The sequence below is a fragment of the Parus major genome, chromosome 9, assembly GCF_001522545.3.
Source record: "Parus major isolate Abel chromosome 9, Parus_major1.1, whole genome shotgun sequence".
Taxonomy (NCBI): domain Eukaryota; kingdom Metazoa; phylum Chordata; class Aves; order Passeriformes; family Paridae; genus Parus; species Parus major.
The window spans coordinates 23,249,736-23,272,591 of record NC_031778.1 but is presented as its reverse complement, the minus strand read 5'-3'; the positions used below and the strand labels follow the sequence as shown (position 1 = coordinate 23,272,591).

General features: G+C 44.8%; 2 protein-coding genes across 3 annotated transcripts in view; both read right to left on the bottom strand.

Moving 5' to 3' along the window:
- Window positions 1-2,411: 2,411 nt before the first annotated feature.
- NMD3 (NMD3 ribosome export adaptor) lies at window positions 2,412-9,908 on the bottom strand. Its single transcript, XM_015638355.2, has 15 exons — window positions 9,801-9,908; window positions 9,567-9,701; window positions 8,968-9,064; window positions 8,424-8,504; window positions 8,079-8,207; window positions 7,487-7,577; window positions 7,254-7,332; window positions 6,870-6,966; window positions 6,534-6,651; window positions 5,873-6,018; window positions 5,260-5,372; window positions 4,524-4,596; window positions 3,952-4,058; window positions 3,612-3,682; window positions 2,412-3,172 (listed from the first exon to the last, which is right to left on the bottom strand). Exons 1-15 carry the CDS (start codon window positions 9,842-9,844, stop codon window positions 3,039-3,041), a joined length of 1,515 nt encoding a protein of 504 aa, XP_015493841.1. The 5' UTR covers window positions 9,845-9,908; the 3' UTR covers window positions 2,412-3,038.
- Window positions 9,909-19,796: 9,888 nt separating this feature from the next.
- The window catches only part of SPTSSB (serine palmitoyltransferase small subunit B), a 10,688-nt gene continuing 7,628 nt past the window's right edge, over window positions 19,797-22,856 (bottom strand). For both annotated transcript variants that reach the window (XM_015637014.3, XM_015637015.3), the window contains exon 2: window positions 19,797-21,118. In XM_015637014.3, the coding sequence (XP_015492500.1) occupies window positions 20,854-21,118 (265 nt within the window). In that variant the 3' untranslated portion in view covers window positions 19,797-20,853. The remainder of the gene's footprint in view (window positions 21,119-22,856) is intronic.

Here is a 22,856-nt window from a genome sequence, read left to right as displayed (position 1 = left end):
TTGTAAAATGAACCTGTCAGCACCTCCAGGCCCCTGCATCCCACAGGACATTTCCATCTTGCAGGGCTTTGGTCAGAGCAGGGGGAGTTTCCAGCAGATCTGTTTGTTTTTCCAGAGCTGACCTGAAATTCCTCCGTCCTGCTCTGCTGAAAGTTTCTGCTTCGCTCCCCTGCTCAGCTGAAACCACTTCATGCAACAGTTGAGTTCCAGTCTCCCTGAGACAGGAAATTCCTCCTTCCTCTGCTATATTTCCACTATAGAGCACAGAGATTACATCAATCAGGATTTATGTTTTTCCAGGTGTTTTTTTCCAGGGATCAAGGTGTGAATCACCGTCCTTAGAGCACAAAGTCTCAGCAGCTTTTGCAAACACCAAATATTTCACAGCTTCAGTTGTTTCCTTCCATCTCACAAATCCACTGTCCAGAGATGAGCTTAAAACTGGCTTTCAGTCCTTGTTGGGGATTTGTGTCATCCAAAATGAGTTCATTTTAGGAAGCTGAATATTTAAATGGCACAAAATCCCTTCAGTTTCTTGCTTTACCATCAGGCATTGATTTTCTCATGGAACTGAAATATTGACAAGTTTTAAACTTCATTTCCTCTTTCTGACTTGGTTTCACCAGGTTCCCATCTTGTATTTAGGAGGAAATACAGATTCTGATGGAAACAAGATTCTTTGCTCTGTGATTATGCCCTGGAATGAGCTGAGAAACATTCCCAAATCCCTCAGGATTTCCAATTCCCAGCACTCCTTTTACCTGCTCTGGGAAGTGCAGCTGAAATAAATGGCCCAGAGTTGAGATAAATCCGCAGAAGGAGCAGTTTGCTGACATGAAATCCTTCAAGTTCAAAGCAGTTTTGGTCTTATTTTTCTTTAGCTTGGCATTATTTTGAATTTAAATATTAAGAACTGCACGGGCATGAAGAGTTTTCCCAGTTTTTAGCCACCTTTTCCTCGGAGCAGGGAGCAGCTCTTGGGGCCATGCAGGAATAGTGACATCAGGTGGAGTCTCGTGTTCAGCACATCCTGATTTTTCCATGGATGCTCCTGCAGGAGAATGGGGAAGAGATGGAATTGGATCCATCTCTGCCAGTCCCAGGGTGGAAATGGAGCCAGACTTTTCCCACTGGCATCCAGTGGAATTCTTCCAAATCCCAAAAATCCAACAGAAGGAATCTGTACCCTGGTCTTTTTACAGAAAACTTCCTGACATGACATTCCTCTGAAATTCCGTTTTAAGCTACTTCCCAGAGACTGAAATAACACTGATTTTACTGGAAGTCCTCACCAGATGAGTGTCTCAATCCCTCAGCTTGGGGAAGCTCCCAAAAGTGCTTTTTGGAGCTGTCCCTGGAGTGCAGCCAAGCTCAGGCACCCAGCCTGAGGTTCCAAGAGTTTTCCCATAAATATTTCACCTCAGCAGTTTCCATCTGACCCCGATTTGGGACCCTGGAGCTCCATCAGCCCATCCACTAACAGATTTTTAAATCAGTGAAAGGTGAAATCATCACCTTAAGCTTTTAATCATCAACACAAAATACTTTTATCTAGGAAAAAAAAAATTCAAAAATGAGTGTTTTCACACCCAAATCCCATTTTTGTGTTCATTTTTACCCTCAGTTATCCAGTTTTTGTGCCTGAAGATCGGACTTAAACAACATATTTTTTTTCATTGTTTTCTCCGAGCAAAACTTGATTCCAAAGTTTTGCATGGCTTCTCCCATGACTTCCAACTCAAAATTCATCAACATCTGGGTGGAAATGGTTGAGCAGCTCTGACTTAAAATCCTGGATGATTTCTGTTGTACAAAAGGAGCTTTTTGTGGCTGAACTCGGAGATTTTCAGGAAGAGCTGCAGGGCAAGTGGCAGCTTTTATCCATGAGAATTAATGTTAACTTGGTTAACTCCAGCAGCAGTGAAAGCACTGGCAAATATTTGATTTACTGGACACTCTTTAAACCTCCCTGAGCTCCCACAGGGGCACTGGAAACCTGAGAACCTACAAAGAGACGCAGCTTTGGTTCTGGGGAGCTGCTCCAGCCAAGGAAATCCCACAAAGCCAAGGAATTCCTGGATTCCCGACTTCAGCAGCACAAGATCTTCCCAGACAGAATTCCTGCTGGAAGATCCATGGCAACAGAGCAAGGAAAGGGGGAAAAGGAAGAGGGAGAACTCCAGGGATAAACAGGATGAGACAACACAGCAAATATCCAACATTCCTGGGAGACTCCAGGAAGGAAAAGAGGGAGGAGGAAAAGGATTGATGAAAACAGCACAGTTTAAACCCAGTTTTTATTATTTCCCCATCACCTGCCACCAACAGGGAGTTTATTATTCTGGCCTCTTTGGGCTTGCAGAGTGCAAGTGGTTTTTAAAATGAACTAAAAAATGATGAATCAAAATAGCTTGAGAGGTTTTAAAATCCTTTATAGCTGATTTATTAATTAATTACTGTGATATTGCTTTTAATCCACTCATCCAGACATGGGATACAGTTCAATATTCATCACAGTCCATGGGATTTTCCAATCTTTCTCATCAAGGGCTTTCCAGGGAGGTTTTCTTTGTGTGAGGGAACAGAAATTACAGTCTTGAGCTTCCCCAAAACATGGAGATATGAAATAATCTGCCAGTATCATAAAAGGCTTCAAAGCATTGTGCCAAAAAATGGGGAAAAGCTTCCCCATGTGAGAAATTAAAGCTGTAACAGTAGGTAGGGACTCCACCTAAAATCCAGAAAACTGGAATAAAATCTTTCCCTATGGACATCCTTCCTTCTTTTCTCCACTGCAGAAATTGCATGGAAAGATCCCTCAGGGATGGGAAGAATTTGTGGAATTGATATTGCGATGCTTCCACCAGAAATTGAACTCGAATTGCTGATTCCTCTGGAATATCATCCATAAAATATCAATTCCAGGCCATTATTTTGGGGTGCAGTGGGAGTTTTGTCACTTTTCTTGTGATGGTTAATTGTGGTCTGGGGAGTTTTTCCTCCTCAGGGGAATATTTATTGCATGTAAGGCTCTGTCCTTACTCTGTCAGCATTTCTGCTCCCTCCCCTCCCGTGGCGTCCTGGGAAATGTGGAGATCCTCCAGCATTTCAGCCAGGCTGATCCGTGGAGCTCCATCATCATCTGTGTCACTCTCCACTGGAATATCTGCATCTAAAACACAAAGAAACCCCCCCAAAAAAAACAGTCAAGCAAAGAAAACAAACCCCAAAACACCAGAGCAACCCCAAGGGAAAATAGGGAAAAAAATCAAACCTACAATGCCAAAACAATCAACAAACCACAAAACAAATAAACCAAAAATTCCTCCTGAAAACTCAACAGTCCCCTCATGGAAAAAGAAAAAGAATTCTGTATCAGATCCCTCCCCCAGCAGAGATTTTGGGTGCAGGAGGAAAGTTCTTTTTCGTTTTAAAGGCAAGGAAACAAAACCCATCAGGTGAAACACATCTGTGAAACACTCTGCAGCATTTTTCCAGGCATGAATGGTTTGAGGCATGAAAAATAGAGAATTTCAGTAAAATTATTTTGCCTCAAACACAATTTAAACATGATTTAATTACTCTCAATGGAGGAATTAAAAAGGCCTTACTTCTGTAAATGTTGACATTCTTCCGTATGTTCTCATCCTCTTCCAGATCTTCCAGGAAGTCCTGGTATTGTCTGTAAAAGATGTGGGATGTATTTACTCACTGTTCCTTTGGATTTATGGAAATTCATACAACAAAGTAAAATCACAGAGCCCAAACCCCATCAGACCTGAGAGCATTCCCACATTTCCAACTCATTCTTGCTGTTTTATCCTCACCTATTAATTCCCAACTCATTTATCTCTAATTTTCTCCTCTTTCCCACTCAGCTGGAGGTTATTTAGAAGCTGCTGCTGCTGCTGGAGCAGCTTTGTCACTGAACAAGGAGAGCAGATACTGAACCTTTCATCATCTGTGTCCGTGGCTTCCCTGTCCCTTTCCAGCTCCTTCAGCTTCCAGTTCCTGCGGCGCTGCCGCTTGGAGCGGTCGTAGCTCTTCTTGATCAGCACCTGCAGGGAAAAACAGCCCCTTTTTCCACCTCCCAAAATCCCAAATCACCACCCAAATCCACATTTGGGTGTCTAAAACCAGCTGGACTGGCACTCAGCGGTGTTATATTGAATGTACAGGGAATTTGTTGGTTCAAATGTTTCTAAACACTTGGAAAATGGTCCTGAAGAGACAGGCACAGAGCTGGAGTTATGGAAGTTTTCAGCAGCCAGGGATTGGTAATTGGAACAAAAACAACAATTAATGAATTATCTAACCATGGGAATTGGAAAAAAACAAACCAATAAATGCATAATTTAACCATCACTCAAATATTTGAGGAAATAATCCTTCGAAATCAGATGATGCTCAGATTTCACTGTTAATCTCCTCTCTTCCTTCAGACACTGTTCATTATAAAATCCCACTCCCTCCCAGCCTTGGGGAATGGAGAGAACTTTGGGTAGAGAAAGGCATTTTCTTACCACATCAGGAATATGCTGGGGGTTCATCTTGTTGGCAAATTCATCATTTAAGTTGCAGTTGGCCAAGTCGAAGCTAAAACAGAAACAGGGGTTTTATTCTGCTTTATACAAAACCTCCTGACCTGAAAATGTTTGTGTTCAAGGGCAGCACAGTGCCAGGTGCAGCTCCTCAGGAAGGGAAATATTCCCAGATGAAGGCAAACAAATAAAAATCCAGATTAATGTGCAGCTTTCATGAGTCTGAGCAGCTGCTGTTCCCAAATCCTGTTCTGTTGGCACTTCCCAGCCTCTGGAATCCAAACTGCAATGTCCACTGAGGTTCTGCTGGGCTCACAGTGTTCATGTTTAAGCCTTTTTAAGCATCACTTAATTTGCCTGACCTTACAAACATTTCATATTTGTTTTCACTCTATATGATATTCATTAGCAAACAAATTATTAACTGGTATTTTAAAAATCCTTCCCATCTACTTGTGGCTAAACTGTGATGCCAAGCTGCACTCTGAAGGCAATCTGAACTCTGAGCTGCACTCTGGAGCCTCAGCTCTCTTATTTCTAACAATTTTTACAAGAAAACTCCTTCTAGAAAAGAGATTTCCTGGATTAGGACCAGCATGGTTCCACCCCTTTTGCTGCTTTCATTTTGAAATCAGAACAGTTCAACACTTTCTTGATAACACATGAATTAAGTCACTAAATAATCATTTAATAAAAGGTTCAGAAAAGAAGAACAGACCCCAAGACCAGGTCCCCAGGATTCAGGATGTGCCCCAGGTGAGTACAGCAGAAATATTGGTGATCCGTGTCCAGCTCCGAGGTTTTCCTGACCCAGGCTTCAGCCAGAGTGTGCTTTGGGAATGGAAAAGAAAACATTCCTTAAACCAAACCCAGCATTTGCACTGATTTAAACTCCACCTGTCATTAAACTTGTGTTTCTGCATCAAATATCCAAGGTATCCCTTGCCACTCCTCATTTCTCATTAAATAAAAGGGAATGGACATGAAAATTCCCAGGAATTCCCAGAAGCTGGTTCTATAAATAGACACCTATTTTAGCTTTTAACTGAGGAGATCCATTAATTGTGATTAAAAAGAACCAATTCAGTCATTAGAGCTGCAAAGGTAATATTTCAATACCCAGTAACAAGCAGAGTTCAGAGTCTTCAAGGAGAATTCCTGGAAGTGGAATTCACATTGTGCCTGTGCCATTTCCAAACCAAATGGTCCCAAGGAAAACTTTTGCCAGTGGAAAGATCCAGAACAGCCCAGGCTGACTGTGCCAGGCAGATCCAGGTTGTGAACTCAGCTGAGCAGAAGGCCCAAAACATGAACTGAACAGGAATTCTCACCTTGTTTGACCGAGCCCCTGCCCCAGCACCCTTTTTCTTCTCATGCACCCTGTTGATATCCATGATGATGAACTCCTCCAGCTGCTTGGGGTGGAACAGGCTGTTGAAGGGGTGACGCCAGTAGGTGTTTCCATCGATTTCAGCAACTGGAAAATGATCAAGGAGAGAATTTCTTGTGCAAAAAGAACCATTAACCAAAATGAAGGCAACTGCCAGCCACATTTTATCACTGTAACACACTTATTGAGGATGTGACCCATATTGCTGCAGGAGCAGCTGATCTGGGACAGACTCCACTCAAAGGAATTATTCCCTGGATCCATCCTTTTAGAGGGGTTCTGCTGCCCAAGCTCACCAGCACACACCAAGCAAAGGACAGGATTGTGCTGGTACTGAAGTGGCTAAAAATTGAATCCAGATGCCCTCTAATTGTGGAGGAATAAACCTGACACAGGTGAAAGCTCCAGGAACTCAAGCTCAGCCTGCAGGTTCTGCAGGCTATGGAAACTGAGCTCGGAGAACTCGCAGTCCCCTACGGAATTTCTGCTGTACAGATAAATTTAACAACATGAAGGTCCAAAAATCCAAGATTTTGTGGAAACAAACCAACACTAACAGTGGCAGCAGAACAGTCAGGTGCTGAGGAACAGCCCAAACTTACTCTGCAGAGTCCTGGGGTCGATGAGGTGGATGGTGCTGGTCACTCTGATGCACACACAGATCTGGCTCATGTTCCCCAGACTCTGGGCCAGCTTGGGTGACAGACACACAACATTGTCCTGCAAACCAACACAAACAATTCACATCCCATTTCCTCAATTTTTAACCACATCTTCTGAAAAAAAAATTTAAATTTTGCTATTTTTTCTTTTTCTAGCCCCAGTAACTTCTGCATTTCCCATGTGGATCCCTCCCCACCCCAAAAACCCCACAATGTCCAAATCCCAACTCTTCCCACTTCCCACAACATCCTAAAGATGAAGCAGAGGGAAGCCACCTTGCAAATGGGAACGATTTCCACAGAGAAAGTGCTTTTGTAGTTGTAGACATTGCTGTGAATGTCGTGGGAGATCAAACGTTGGGATGATTTGGATCTGTAAAACACGAAAACAGAGTTTTCAGGAAACAAGAGGGACATCACCTGGAACAGGAGATCCTTGGAACAAAGTGTCTGTGTCACAAATAAAAATATGAAGGAAACAAAGGTAAATTTTACCATGGCTTAGTGGAAAGCGTGGGACTTTTGTCTGTTTTGATTAAAATACAGATTCCTTACCCTTGCACTTAGAAAATTATTTTAACAAACTTATTTTAAAATGAAGGATTTAAGGCAGTTCCCCAAAGTTCTGAGTACTCAAGACAATGAACAGGAGTGCTGTACCTGGATGGAACTGTGCACTGAAGGAAGTCCACCATCTTCTGGGCATGTTGCTTGGAAGAGTAATAAAAATCCAGGCCATCTGAAAAGAAAGGAAGCAAATCCATTTCTATTCTATTTTATCAAACATAATTAATTTCTTTTTTTCATAATTCTTTTCTCTACACAGCTCCCAGCACACACACATGAAAACATCCATCATAAATCCAGGTTACTCTGCCTCCAGACCCACTCACCGTGGATTTCTTTGATCCTTAGTGTGTTTTGATGGAGCCTGTGCTTCAAAATCAGCTGCTCCAAATAGAAAAAAGTCTTCTTGTGCACAGTCTAAAACCAAACAAACAGAAAAGCATCAAGGTTATTTAAGAAGCATCAGGTATAAAGCAGGATCTCTGAAGAATGAACATTTATATGAAGAGATCACCTAAGAGGAACATCCAAGCAAACAAAAGAATTTTAGAGTGCTCTACTTACATGAAATTATTTAAAGCTTCCATTTATCATTTTTGCATAACTGGTTGTTAGAGATCTGTTTCCTTTAAAGAAGATTTAAATGTTTGTCCCACTGTCTCCAAACTACCTTAAAATACAGGAGGTTATTTAGTTACCTATGCAAGATCCTCCTGCCAGCATCATTTTACAGAATGTGAATACTGGACAGCAGAAAGTTTTTCTAAACTGAGTATGAAAAAGTTCAACAACCTTGAACACAAAACAAATCCCTGTGGCTAAGGGTGAGTATATTTTTGTCTGAGAAATCCAGAAAATCACCCAATTCTTTGCTTGATTGTTCTGCCACGATCAAATAAAAATTCAGTTTGCCTCTACCTTTTGCCTGACTTGCACCACAGCTTTCCAGAAATCCTTGGCTTCAATCCTGTGGCAGTCTTCACACATCTGAGACTGAACAATGTACTCCACCACAAACACCTGCTGCAGAACTGCCCCATTTATCACCTGCAGAACAAAAGTGCCCAAGGTTTAAGCTCTGTTTGGGTCACAAACAACAGCAACGTTTTCCCATCTTTACTGGGACAGTAACTTTCTCCATTTTGATGAATGGCACTTTAGTGACAAAATCTAGGCAGGATGAAAAATAATAATTAAACAATCCTGTTTGTTTGCCACAAAAGCTTTTTAGAATCCACAGGGAGAAGGTTGTGCTCCAGTTACCTCTTTCTGAACAGTCAGTTTGAGCTTGAGCCTCTTGGAATGTGGTTCTGTCCAAATGAATCCTGCATCAATCAGCCGGACCTGCCCGTGGGGAAGGACAAGAGCTCAGTAAAACCAAGTCTAACTCCAAAGCCACAAACAGTCCATAGTGAAGAAGTAAATCATCTTAATTAAAAAATAAAGAATATATTAATATCCCAAATCCAATTAATAGTGCTTGGCTAGAACATGGAAGTTGATTGATGTAAAATAAAGGTGCTCAGCCTCAGGTCTTTCCCTATAACAATATTCTGAACCTAAGGGATACTTTATTCAACTTAAACGTGTGCATTTGAGTTAATCTACATACAGACCTCTGCAACCCTTTTTCATATCATCATAAATCAGTGAGAACAAATACTGCATAAATCATTTCTGAAATGCGCAGGAAACTCTGAAATTGAGGTACATTAAACACAGCAGCTTCCCTCAGTTCATTCTGCTCCCATCTCTACAGTAACAATTGTGACCAGGCTGTGAAATCCCAGCAGGATCAGCTTCTCACCTTGCTCAGGGAAGCTTTGAGTTTCTTCAGACACAAAGCCAGGAGCTCTCTCGATTCCAAGGCACACTGGATCCAGGTTCCTGGAGGCTGGAGGTACCTGGGATGCAGGGAGTGTTTTACAGCACGTGAAAGTTGCTTGAGCACCGTAAGCCACTCCAAGGATGAGCAGCTATTTCCAAAGCTTTCAGTTTAGTAACACCAATGCAGCTGCTTTTAGAATCATAGAAGATCATGGGAAAATGTCTAAGGTGACCAAGTTCATTCCCTCAGCACTGCCAAGGCCACCACTAAATCACATTCACTGGACTTTTAAATCCCTCTGGGGATGGGGATTTCACCAGCGGCCTGGGCAGCTGTCCAGGCTGGACCATCCTTTCCATGAAGAATTTTTCCCAGTATCCAAGCTAACCCTTCCCCGGCTGTCCCCTCCTCTCATGGAGTTGTGCAGACCCAGAAGTTCCACCTGAGCCTCCTTTTCTCCGGGCTGAGCTCCCCGCTCCTCCTCACCAAACTCGTGCGCTTTTGCCTCCCTAAACCCTGAGACTGATGCACTCTAAGGGCATTTTGCTGCCATCCCCAGCGATCTGGCGGCTCCTCACCTCTCGCACTGCTTGCAAAAGTGCACCGTGCCCTGCTTGGGGATGCCCTCGGTGATGTCCACCTGGGCCCGCAGGCAGCCCACGCACATGTTGGCCGGGTTGGGCGGGATGGGGACGCCGCACTGGCAGCACAGGCTGGGACACAAGGACAGAGAGAAGAACAGTCAGCCACAGGCACAATGCCAAGCACAGCCACCCCCGCTCCGGGAAGCCCGGTCCCCCGGCCCCGCTCACATGTGTCCCTGCGCCGGGGCCGCCGGGGCCGGCAGGTACTCCATGGCCGCGGAACGCGCGGCGCTTTCCGGCCGCAGGAGGAAGGGGAGGAGACGGCGGGGTCGAGCTCAGCCCGGCCCGCGGGAGGGTGGAGCGAGGGGACGCGGAGGGACAGAGGGGAGGTGTGGGGGAGCTGTGAGGGAGCCCGGAAAGGGGCGAGAGGGCCATGGAGAGTCGGGGGAAAGCGGTGAGGGAGCCGTGAGGGAACGTGGAAAGGGCTGTTAGGGGGCCGTGAAGAGGCAGGCGGGAGCTGTGAGGGAGCCATGGGGGATCCGTGAGGGGATCGTGATGGAGCCGCCATGGAGAAGCGAGCGGGAACCGTGAGGGAGCCGTGGGGGATTTCTGAGGGAGCCATGGGGGCGTTATGAGGGAGCCCGAAAAGGGCCGTGAGGGAGCCATGGAGGAGCTCTGAGGGAGCCCGAAAAGGGCCGTGACGGAGCCATGGAGGAGTTCTGAGGGAGCCATGGGGGAATTCTGAGGGAGCCATGGGGGAGTTCTGAGGGAGCCATGGGGGAGTTCTGAGGGAGCCCGAAAAGGGCCGTGAGGGAGCCATGGAGAGGCGGGCGGGAACCGTGAGGGACATAAGCTGTTACAATTTCTTAATTAAGGATTAAGTTATACTTTCATTTAGAAGTAGAAGAGCCGGTACAGTCCGCTCTGTTTATATTCCATTTGTAATGTACCATAAGCACCCTTTGGAAAGGAGGAACCGCCGTGGCAGGGGGTCAGAATTCAATGACCTTTAAGATAATTTCCAACCCAAAGCATTGTATCATTTGATGATTCTGTGATACCTTGGTTTGTTTGTGGATCAGTATTTGTTTCCTGCAGGTTATGCTGGAGAAAAATAAAGCTGAATTGCATCAATACATTGTGTGGGATTTATTTAATGTGGTACCATCCTGATGGAAATGAAGAGTTCTTTCACTCAAGGACTGAAAATCACAGCCTGTCCAAGTTTCTGCTATGTTTTTAATTCTTTGACACATTTTTCTTTAGTGTGCTGCTTGTGTTTGCACAGTTACTCACTTCTGCCCCTTTGAAATTAAGTTTCTTTGGAGACCTCTCTGGAGATTCACTATGAACCATATTATTAAGAGCAATGAAAGGAAAAATCATAACAAAAAAAAAAGAATGGTTCCCTGCTCTGAAGTTTTGTTTCAGAGCCTCTGCTACACAGTGGGTGATACATAGTTTTTACTTTGAAGCCCTGATGAATCATTCCATCTTTGATTTAGGAAATAAAACACTTCCAGGCTGGCATTTGGAGAGGGGTAGGACAAAGCCTGTCCTTTATAGAAGCCACATCTTTGAAGTCACTGGGAGGAGAATTGGATCCTGATAATGCTGGAAAAGTTTCCGTTCCAGATTTATTTTCAACTGCAGATTTATTTTCTCCGCCTGATTTTGGTGCTAATATACCAAATCCCACCTCAGCTAAAGGCACAGCCTCAGTGAATATCAGAACTGGGTTCTTTGTAGTCATCAAGGTACTTTGTGTTGCCTGTGCAAGCTCTGGTTAAACTCTGGCTTCCATGGAAAATTGGTGTGTTTTAAACTGTGTTACAACCACTTTTGAAGGATTTCATATTTTTGCACTAAATGAGGTAAAAAGCAAAGCAGCCTGAATCTCACCCCTAGTGAAAGCCATATCAGTTTGTACTGATTTCTTATGTGTTTATAATTTATATATTTAATTGATATAGGAATTTTCTCCCTCTGCTGCCATATTCTTTCACAGCATTTAAAGGATCTGTGCGATAAGCAAGGACAGCAAGCACACCATTTAAATATATGTTAAATTAAAAAAAATTAACACTATTTAAAAAGAGGTTTCAATATAGATTTTCTCTCAGGCTTATTTGCAGGTGGCTGGGACCTCAAGAAGGTCCCTGTAGGTGTTTTTGGGAAAGCTCAAGTGCCAAGGCCAGAAAAACCAAGACACTGTGCCAGTGATGACAGCTCCCAGCAGCTTCATTTTCAGTGGGAATGTCCATTAGAGCAATGGAATGGTAAATCCATGGGAAATATCCATGTGATTATTTTAACAGACACCTGAGGTCACTCTTCCCTCACATGAACTGGATCCAGGAAAGGAGGTGCCCGAGGAGCTCCTGGGACCTCTCCTATAGTTGGAGCTGCTCTGACCTTCCCAAAGAGGGTTTGTCCTGGGCTGCTGTTTTCATAACCTGTGCTCATTTCAGTATAAAACTCCCAGGAATTTAAGAACAGAACCTAACAGTGTTTTACACATACATTTTCCTATTCATTCTCATATAAATTGGGGATTCAGAGCAGTATGCACAGCACTTCCACCTCACAAACAATAAAAATATCCTCATTTAACTGTAGGATTTTAGTAACAGCATCCAGATGGAAGCGTGGCAAGGGCTGTGCAATAAGAATAAAACGTTAATAATAAACCTTTCTGAACTTTACTGGCGCCCAATTTAGTTTTGAGGAGGATCCTGGTGACACCCAGTCTGTATTTTTAGCTGTTGAGGTCCTCAGTGTTCACACATTCCCGACAATTTTGTTCCTCTCCCTACTGCACAAAGTCACGATTTAGAGGAACGGAGCAGTTTCCATTCTGACAACAGAAGAGTTGCCAGGATTCCTAGAGGGAATTAAAGGCAGGGATTTTTACAGGAGCTGTTTCGGGATCCAAGGTGGAGGCAGCAGCTCCCTGTGTCACCAGAGACATTCTTGGGCAGGAACAGATTGTGCCCAGCCCATGAAGAGGGTGACAACTCCCAGATTTATTCCAAGCCAGGATCTAGCTCCCAGTTTGTAATCAGACATCTCCAAGCAGTCTATTCCTTTGGAAAGCAGGGCTCTCCTTACTTTCCATGGACTGCAGCTGGGAAGCTGCAAACTGATAATTTCAGCAGGGGCTGCTGCTTGTCCTCTGTGGTCTGAACGGGAGGAATAACATTCCCTGATTCCAATGGGACACGGCACTTCCAGGGGCTGCTCGCCGTTCACCGGCACTAAATTTACTGGGATAACGCTCCAATTATTTTCCAGTTCTTGCCTATTTCCTCAGTTCTTGTGAGGAATCCAATTAGCAATCCAATTTATAGCGTGAGCTGCAAGCATTATCACTGGTGATAATGTTCCTCTGCAGGAACAAAAGGAACCAGCAGAACTCCTTTAAAATAGCTTTGTGACAGTGATCGGGATATTGTGACATTCCTCTCTCAGCTGATGGAGGTGAAACTGTGTTGCATCACCAGCTTTAATGAGCGTTGTCACAGGACAAATACCCGTGGGTTGGCTTCCTTTCCATGTGTGTGTGAAACGTGCACATCAAACGTGTTGGATGGAGCTCATCCAAGCTCTGGAAATGCTGCCCTGTGTCAGCAGAGGGGGATAACTCCCAGCCCTGCGGAGGCAGCTGGGAATAGCTGGATGCTCAAAGTGCCAGGGGCAGAGCTGCTGGGTTTGTGCACTCAGGGGAGCAAACAGCATCCTCTGCTCCCTAAATCCCTGGAACCTTTGAAAAACTCCTGCTGTGCCTGTCATGGGCTTGCAAACAGCGGGATTTTTCTTAGTAGGCTTTATAAACCAAAATAACCCAAACCATATTGAGCTGCTCAAACAAGGAGACATCCCAGATTAATGAAAGTAGATTTAGGTTAGATATGAGAGAGAAATTGTTCCCTTTGAGGCCCTGGCACGGGGTGCCCAGAGCAGCTGTGGCTGCCCCTGGATCTCTGGCCAGGCTGGATGGGGCTTGGATCTACCTGGGATAGAGGGAAGTGTCCCTGCCATGGCCAGGGGTGGGATGGGATTTAATTTGCCTTCCAACCCAAACCATTGTGGGACTGTGTGAAATTGTGATAACTGAAACATCATGGCTTACCCTTCCTTGATAACCACGGCAAAGGTTTCACTTTAAGGCAAAGCATGGACAGGAGCCAGAAGGTGTTGCCTTACTCCTGGTGTGTTTGTTACCAGCTGCACTAGGCATGAACCTCAGACTAAGAAATAATTGTTTTAAAAAGGTAAATATTTGCTCATCAAAACAGGAGAGGGACCTGAGGACGACTGTGCAGGAGCTGTTTGCTTTCCACTTGCCTTTGGTGATCTTCCGTGTCCCAGATTAAACATCTCATCCCATTAAAGGAATCCTGGGGAGGGGTGGGGTGAGCTGAGAGCTGCTGGGAGAGGACAAGTGTGGACATCAGGAGAGGTTCAGGTTGGAGATCAAGAAGAATTCCTTCACTGAAGGAGTGGTTAAGTGTTGGAATGGACTGCCCAGGGTAGTGGTGGAGTCACATCCCTCAGGTGTTCAAACAACAATGGAAGTGGCACTTTGGGGTATGGTGTAGTGGGTTGAAGGTTGGATTATATGGATTTGATGATCTTGGAGATCTTTTCCAACCTCAACAATTCTGTTATTCTATGATCAGGAAAATGAGTGTATTTTTCACTCTGAGTTCTCTGATGAGACAGCGTGAGAAGAGTGATATGCAGGTAAAAATATTTTGCACATTATTCCCATTCCAAAGCTGCACATAAAACTTGTGGGTAGAGTTGACATTTCCAGACTTCACTTTCCTGACTTTCCTTGCTTCACTCTGTCTGTCTGGAGACAAAACCAGGGAAAATACCAAAAACACAGTTTGGTGAATGAACAGTCAGGGAAGGAAGACATGGAAAAAGGAGGAGGAGTGGGAGGAGGAGGAGGAGGACAGGGACACTCTGCCCACCCAGGGCTTCACCAGACCACTGGGGACATTTTAGCATTAAGCATCTTCTCAGTGGCAACCTAAGATGTGCTGAAATAAAAGGAATTTGCTAAATGAAATGACAATTAACTCCTTCTTCTTAACTACTCATTATTTCCTTTTGTTTGCTCCAACCCTCTCTGATGGCATTTGCATGTTACAATTATTCAGCGAGATAAATTCCCGGGGGGGAGATGTCGCAATTGTCGTGGGATGGATCTTTTCCCACCGCTCCCACCTGGCTGGCACAGGCAGGACACGGATTGCTGACACATCCCTGGGAAAAGGCGTTTGTGCAGGTCCTGCTCAGCCAGAACGTTGCAAAAGCAGGACTCACTGCATGGCCAAGGGAGTGGAAACTTCCCCAGCTGATCCCCGTGCTGCAGCTCATTATTTATTTAGGAGTATCTGCATTTATATGAAAGATGATCCCAGAGGTGCTCGTTTGGCAGCTGAAGATTTCTTGGGGAAAAGAGGCCACGGAGCCAGGACAGGCTGGTCCAGTGCCCGAGTCCTGGGATGGATGGAAGGGGTTGGAGAGGGATGGTTTGGGTTGGAGGGGACCTTGAAGCCCACCCAGTGCCACCCCCTGCCATGGGGACACCTTCCACTAGCCCAGGTTGTTCCAAGCCTTGTCCAACCTGGCCTTGGACACCTCCAGGGATGGATCAGCCACCAGGGCACCCTCAGAGGAGAGGAATTCTCCCCAATATCCAGTTCTGATCCTGAACTGCCTGTGGGGCTCTGAGGCATTTTGGTGACACTAAAATACATCTGTGATAAAGAAGAGCTTCTGGATATCAAAATTAGCCAAAATTTGGATACCAATTACCTCAGATTATTGGATAGCACGTGAGGCACCTGTAGCCAGCTGTGGAAGGTTTGGGCACAGATAGAACTTGGAATTTTTTTGGTGTGTCTCCACACCGAGCCTGAGGCAGCACGGACTGCTGGGTGTAGGTACCCACACCTCAGAACCAGTCTGATTCCACATGGTTTCACCTTTAATTCTCATGTGGGAAGAAATATTGGAAAGGGAAATCAAAAATGTGTGGAGAAAACTTCTTGGGATGTATTATTTACCTGAAGTGAAATACCAGACGTGTCCCAGACTTCCCCTGAGCAAGGCACCATCGTGTTCGGAGCTGGACGCGTCAAATGAGTTTGCAGCATCTTTTTTGAGCTGTTCCTTCATAAATCACTCAATTTCTGTGCATTTGGCAGGTAATTGCTGCCTCAGTGAGGCTTTTCTCTTGTGCAATTTGTGGCTGTGGGAAATGCAAGGAGCTGCTGGAAGCCCTTTCCTCTGCCAGCCCGATGGGCGAGGCTGTTGCTCCCCGTCTTTAATTAGGGTGCTGCAATCCCATCCCATCCCAGCCCTTTCCATGCCAGGCTGCTTTATCCTGAACCTGGCCTCACTTGTTTCCTGTCAAATTCTCAAATTCCCCATGATGAACATTTTACCTGCATTTTCTCTCCCATGTTCTTTTTTTTTTTTTAAAGTACCTAAAGCTCCTAAAAATTCAGAGTGTAACTCATCCTTGGGTATGACCTTGAAATAAAGAGATATTTCTGATTTACTCCATGATTACAAAGCAAAGATAGGAGCTGCCAGAAAAAATAACGGGAACAGCACCCTGGCTGCCAATGGATCTATTCCTGACCCTGCCACAATTTACTTTCATTTCCTCCCTCTTTGCTCAGTCATTGTAAGAAAAGCAAAATCCGCTTTGGGTTTTTTTTTTATATGGACCAGATTTACCCTATTTTCCATCATGTGGATGTTTCCCCTCTCCTCTTTGTCCTGGTTCCTGACTTTTTCCTCTTGCCTGAGCAGATTCCAGCATGGAGATTCTTATTTTGATGCAGAGATTCTTATTTTCATGCAGAGTGCATGGTTTTAATTTCACTTTTAAACCCAAACTAATCTGTGTTGGTAATTGATGAGGCCTATAACTTACATTAAACCTCATAAAACAATTTCCACAGCCTGTTTTCAGCTTGGACCTCCTTATTCCAATAAAAAAGAGGCCTTGGTTATCCTGGCTGTACTGAAACCCCGGGATCAGCAGAGTTTATCAGCTCTTACCTGTCCTGATGGAGCAACTGCTGAAATAAGGGTGGAGCAGGCAGGGATGATGACAAGAGAGAATTCTTGGAGTTAATTCTGACCTCCACCCGTGAATCAGAGCCTTCCAGCCAGGGAGTTTCCATGGAAGTTGCCTGGAGATATTCCCAGGATTTGGGCTCCCCAAATCCAGACCAAAGATTGTTTATTGGAAGGAGCATGAAGGACAAAGTTGATTGTGCTTTGAACCGAGGGGCTTTGTTCAGTGCAGGCTGAATTTTCCTGCTGTGTGTGAGGACAGAGTGAAGAGGAACCCATTTCCTGATACCTTTTCCTGGTGGAGTGCTGGGACAAGCTCAGATCCATCCTCTGGAGCACCTCAGGAGGCACCAGACCTCCCTTGTCAGCTCACAAACACCAGATTTTCAATTTCCTGGGATTATTTTCCCTGCACATTTCATTCATTTCAGCTCCTTGATTCCCTTGACTACAAGAATTCTACATCTGGGCTGCTTTGGGTGGTTTGATGTTGGATCTGTGAATCTGCACTTCGAGTCCAGCTTTGCTCCTGACTCCCCAATTTGTCCCTTTGTGGTTGGATTTCAGGATACAGCCATTGTTTGGTGTTTGAGGGAAAAATAATTGAAATTCTTTGGGTAGGGGTGAGAGGACAGGGCTGCTTTTGCTGCATGAATATTGATCATTCTGTGTGATTAAGACAAAGTTAATTATTCCACGCTCTGTAATATTTCATTTGCAAATCTGCCTGTTCTGCTTTAATTTCAGTGCTCAGCCTGGCACGTGGCCACTTGTCCACGTCTGTGCCCTGGGGTACAGCAATTCATCTGGAGAATTGTCCCAATTTTTTCCTCTCTCTGGGGCTGAACGATTGTAATTTGCTGTTTATGTGGTTCTGCTGACTCTTCTACACCTGCTGCACTTCTTTTACCGTGGCTTCAGCAGTTGTTTGGATTTTTTCCCCTAACCTCTAAATAATTAGGGAATTAAATTTAAAAGTGGAGCATCTGAATTAAAAATTTTAGATTATGGCCGAATCACAATGATGGGAAAGCCTTAAAAAAAGAAAATAAAAAGAAAAAAGAAACCCAAGCTTTTTTAAGATTTAAAAATTTTATAAGCACAGGAATTTTCCCTGGAATTCTGACTAAATTGGATCCTCAGACATGCAGGTGGTGATCCTGATCCCTGTGTTCCCTGGGGAACAGCACTAAGGAAAAGATCCTTGGGAAGCTGTTTTTAATGGTTTTAGAGAAAAGCTGCCCTCAGGGGCTTGGGAGGAAAGTTCTGGAGGTTCATGGTCTGGGCACGTGGATGTGTTGTGGCCCTCAGTAATGGATTTGGGAGCTGATCCATGAAATTGGCCAGGAAACCTTTATGGCAGGATAAATGTGAGCTCAGATGAGATGAAATTAAGAAAATGAGTTTTAAACAAGAGGTGTATGGTGCTGGCCAGCTGAGCCCCAACATTTCTCATCCCTTAAATTAATGGGGCATTTGTACTTTCAGGGTCAATGCAGCTGGAATTGGATCATCTCCTGCTCTGCTTTTGTTCCCTTTTTTCACTGCTGGATTATTGGCTCTGTTTGCTCTTTTATTTGGATTATTTTTGGTGTGAACACTTCCAGCTGCTGTGCTACAATTAGCCCAGTGGAGCAATTAACTACAATTAACATGGAGCTATAATGAAGCAGGAGAAAAGAGTCTTTCATAAAGAGCCTGACATCACAACCCTCACAGGAGAGCTGTCACCCATGTACTGGGCATACTGGTGGCACTGGGAGCTCCAAAATTCCACCCTCCCTCCTTAGTGTGCAGCTGTGATCCTGTGGAATCCCATTGTCCAGGAATGTTTTTTCTTCCCCAGGGAAAAGGATTTCAGAGCTGGAACAGTTTCCTAGGATGTAATGTGGTCTCAAGCTGTCAGAAGTGTTATCTCACCTCCTCTGTCTTTTAGCTGGGCAAAAAAAAAAAGCTTCTGTTCCCTGCTGAGTGCCAAAAATCCCTTGAAGTCTCCTGCTGGAACCCAGTGATTTGGAATATTAAGTAGGGAGAGTTATTCCAGCTTTTCTTGATGCTAGGAGAAGGGAAAAGGGCTGGGGAAATCTCAAAAGGTTTTTAGCAGAGATTGTTTTCAGCAGCTTCTTTCCTTCCTAGTAAACACCTCTTGCCTAAACCCTTTAAAATTTAGTAAAGAAGGTGAAGAATTCACACAAAAAATGAGTTTTCACTCAGTTGAAACTGCAGGGACCCTCCCAGAAAGCACCTGCTGCTGTTTCCTGCACCTCCCAAAGCCAAACAAAGGCAACAGGCACAACGAGGAAGAAAAGTGCTTTGCATGGATCCCACCATGGCAGGGCAATGGAAACCTTGGACAAAGTCCTCTCCACGTTCTGTTTGCCAAATGAAAATCGGGTGTGTGCTCCTGGAGATAGGAGCTCCAACCTTTGCATTTCTGAAAAAAAACTTTTCCTTGTGCTCTGAAAGTTGTCTTGGATGGCATGGGGAAGAAATCCACTTTTTAAGGAATTAAAAATGAATGGGAGCAGGACTGACAAGGAGGTGCCCTGGCACTCACACCATCAGTATTATCTAGATGAGCAGAATCTTTGGAGATACAATTTAATCCCACTTGGAGATAGAATTTATACCAATTTGCCAAGTAGATATTCTCAATTTTTCACCTCCAGCGATGGGATTATAACTTCTAGTCTATTTTACAGACACTTTTAAGAGGAATTGTGGCAGGTTTTGCCATTTTTCACCTTCTGCAGTGCTGTGTTCATTACTCGAGGTGTGATTACAGCTTGGCACCTCGTATTTGCAGGTTACCAACTGTGATAAACTGTCAGGACAGCTCCTGCTGGAGCCCAAACATCTCAGCTGAGCCCTCAGCACACTCAGGTATTTCTTAATTCCTCAATCTGAGGCAGATCAGAGGTTCTTTTTTCCCTCCAGTAGCAGGAGAGCTCTTGGCTTGGAGTTCACCCCAAATCCATTTAAAGGATTCTCAAACCTTGCCCCAAAACATTCAGCACAAAATAATCCGTCTGCCACGGTGCCAGCCTGGCCCACACACATCCAGAATATTTATGAATGAGTGGAAAACACAGGAGAGCTGAGTCACACAGCCAGAGGTCATTTCTGAAGAATAAAATTTTATTTCTTTTGGCTGAAAAAACAGCATACACATGTTCAGATCTGGGCAACCTTCACCACATGTCTTCGTTTCCAAACCAACTTGTGCTTTGAAGCATGCAGGAGCCCACTGCAGCTTGAGAAAGAAGTTAAGAGGGTTTTTTTTTGGTTTTTTTTAATCTAGAACTGTGCAAACATCATTTGAAAGCTATTTACATTTTGCACCTCTCACTTCTACTAACAGGAGCATCAGCTGGTAGAGACGTGCAGTGTGCAGCTGTAATTTATGATTTGGCATCCACCTTTGATTTGTGTAGAATGAAAACAGAACAAACCTCCCATTGTTCCAAAACCTCCCCACGGGCAATGGTAATAAATCTAATTTCTTCTTTGTAAAGGAGATCTCTTTAAGCCTTCCCTGCAGGTATTGAAATATTATTTCCACTCTGGATCCTCTTCCCCTGGTGCTGGTGGGTGGGAGCAGCAAGAAAAGGTTTTGATTTTCATCAGAGAAGGCAGGAGGGCACGGAGACAGAGCAGGGCTGCTTCTTCCTGTCATCCTCACTGAACTGCAAGATGAGGTGGAGAATTCTTTTTTCAAAAAGAAAATATTTTAGACCATCTGATGCAGAAACTTGGACGTGAAAAAAGCTGGATTTAAGTTCATCCTCCTGTTGCTTTCTCTTCCAAGTTCCTCTCCCATCCATGAAAGCCTGGAATCAGTAACCAGCCAGACACGAGCACTCCAATCCTGTGGGATATCCTCATTTTCTGTCTCCTCTCGCCTGCCCACGGCACTGTGCTGGTAGAACTTTGGGTGTGATGAGCCACCAGAAGTCTCCCCAGAGTGGTTGGATGAGGCTGCTGGGAGTGGGAGCTGCCGGGATCCTCGGATCCTGTGCCATTCCCAGAGTGTTCATGGGAGGGGGGCTGTGCTCGGTGCCTCGCTCTGCTCTCCAGCCCCGGAGGTGAAGCAAGCAGGGTTTTCCTAAGAGCCAAACTGGAGCACAAACATTTCACAAAGCTGCGAGAGCTGCCGGGCGCTGCTGGCGCCGGCTCAGTTCAGCACCGCGCTCTCGGGCTGGGACCCGAAAATCTGGGAGAAGAATTCCAAGGCCAGGCGGACGTGGATGGGCACGAAGACGTAGGCAGTGTACACCACCATGGCCAGCACGGTGACGGTGATGGTGTGGAACATGGACTGCTCCCAGGGCTCCAGCACGTAGCTGCACGTCACCAGCTGGTACTGGTAGTACAGCCAGTACAGGTAGTCCTTCACCCTCTTCACGTCCATCTTCAGCTCCAGAGGGGTTGGAGAGCACCTGGAATGACAGGGAAATTGGGATTACAGCTGGGATACCCCATGGAACCGCTACACAAACCCGTTTTCTGCAGCTGCTGCTCAGTTACTGGAGCTGTCTCAGCTCAGTGGCCATTCCCACTTCCCAGAAAAGCTGTGGCTGCTCCATCCCTGGAAGTGTCCAAGGCCAGGTTGGAGCAAGCTGGGATAGTGGAAGGAGTTCCTGCCCATGGCAGGTGTGGAACTGGATGATTAAACTCCCTTCCCACCCAAACCTTCCTCTGATTCTATCGATTCCCACGTTCCAAGTGTCTTTTCCTACCCATTCCCTGTGGAAATCAGGGAAGTAGGCATGCAAAAAGAATGGCTTTGGGCCAGCTTCTATAAATATTCCATAAATTCCATGTATGCCCTGGAATAAAGATGAGATTTAAAACAACTGCTCTGTAGAAACTCCTCTGCTTACTTTTGATAATCATTTTTATTGTTCTGCAATTGTTGGGAATAAAGAGAAGCCAAGTTATGAAAGAGAGAGGAGGAAAAAAGTAATCTCCGATTGCAGAAGGGTTTTTTTGCAGCTCATTCCAAAGAAATGAAAAACATTACAGATTAAAAGAGTATTTAATGGAAATTACCAGTCTAGGAAAGATTTTCCTCTTGGGTAATACCTTTATTCATTCATTGTTCCCGGCTCCACTTGGAAAAGAGAATGGCTGAGCAAGAATTAAATAGGAAATAGGGTTTTCTTCCACTGTTCATTTTTAAATGTGGCTTTTGGCATTTGAAACAATCTTTAAATGCAGGCTAAAAGCATCTCTTTAGAGAAAATAGAATGATAAGAAAGTGTACAAGGCTTTACAGAGGGATTCTGTTATTTTGGGGTTTAAGGGTGTTCCAAGCACATCAGTCCATAGGGAATTCATCAAATTTCCCTCCTGGAAAACCTCCCAATGCTCCATTTTCTTCTACACTTGTGCTGCCTAAAATGCCAGAACAAAGAGGCTTGAACACATCACATCCCTCCAGTCTCAGTTTGGGGCAACAGAACTTTGCTGTCCCTCAAAGCAGCAAATCCTGAAGTGGCACTGGGAAATTTGCAGCCTGGGATTAAAGCAATGATGGGCCACTGATGGAGGTCAAAAATATTCCAATATTCCATTGGAATTCAATTCAAATGGTTTCCTGCTCTGTTCTGGGGGCATGTGGGATTTACCAAAGGGAAGGTTCCCCCCTCTAATTCTCCCAAAGCATTTCCTTCACTTCTATCTCCCCATATTTCCTAGACAATAAATTTTCTACAATACTTTTGGGGTGCAGATCAACATGTGAAATTTAGCAGTGGCTGTCTCTGTGACTAGCTTTTCTTGCAGGAGATTTTTCTTGGCGAGAAAGGCATTGCTGCTCTCTGGCCAGGCATGAATGGAAGCTGATTCCTTTCAGATCATTTGTTTGAAAGCAGAACTCCAGAGAGAGAGGCCTTAAAGCCTTGGAAATATTGCAAAGCCTTCAATAAAAGTGGCCCAGCTGGCAAAGTGGCACTCCCTGCCAGCCAAAAGGGTCCCTGTTTGGGCTTCCTGCAAAAAGAGCAGCGTTTCCTGCAAAAAGAGGGGGTGAAGTGCAGTGGGGAGGAGGAGGAGGGGAAGGGGAAGGGGAAGGGGAAGGGGAAGGAGAAGGGGAAGGGGAAGGAGAAGGAGAAGGAGAAGGAGAAGGAGAAGGAGAAGGAGAAGGAGAAGGAGAAGGAGAAGGAGAAGGAGAAGGAG

Excerpts from the sequence above, each read along its gene's own strand:
- NMD3 (XM_015638355.2), bottom strand. The coding sequence starts at position 9,844 with ATGGAGTACCTGCCGGCCCCGGCGGCCCCGGCGCAGGGACACAT. Across the intron at positions 6,967-7,253 it reads CAGTGCACAGTTCCATCCAG|ATCCAAATCATCCCAACGTT; the intron begins GTACAGCACTCC and ends CGTGTTTTACAG. Across the intron at positions 4,059-4,523 it reads CCCAGCATATTCCTGATGTG|GTGCTGATCAAGAAGAGCTA; the intron begins GTAAGAAAATGC and ends TTTTCCCTGCAG.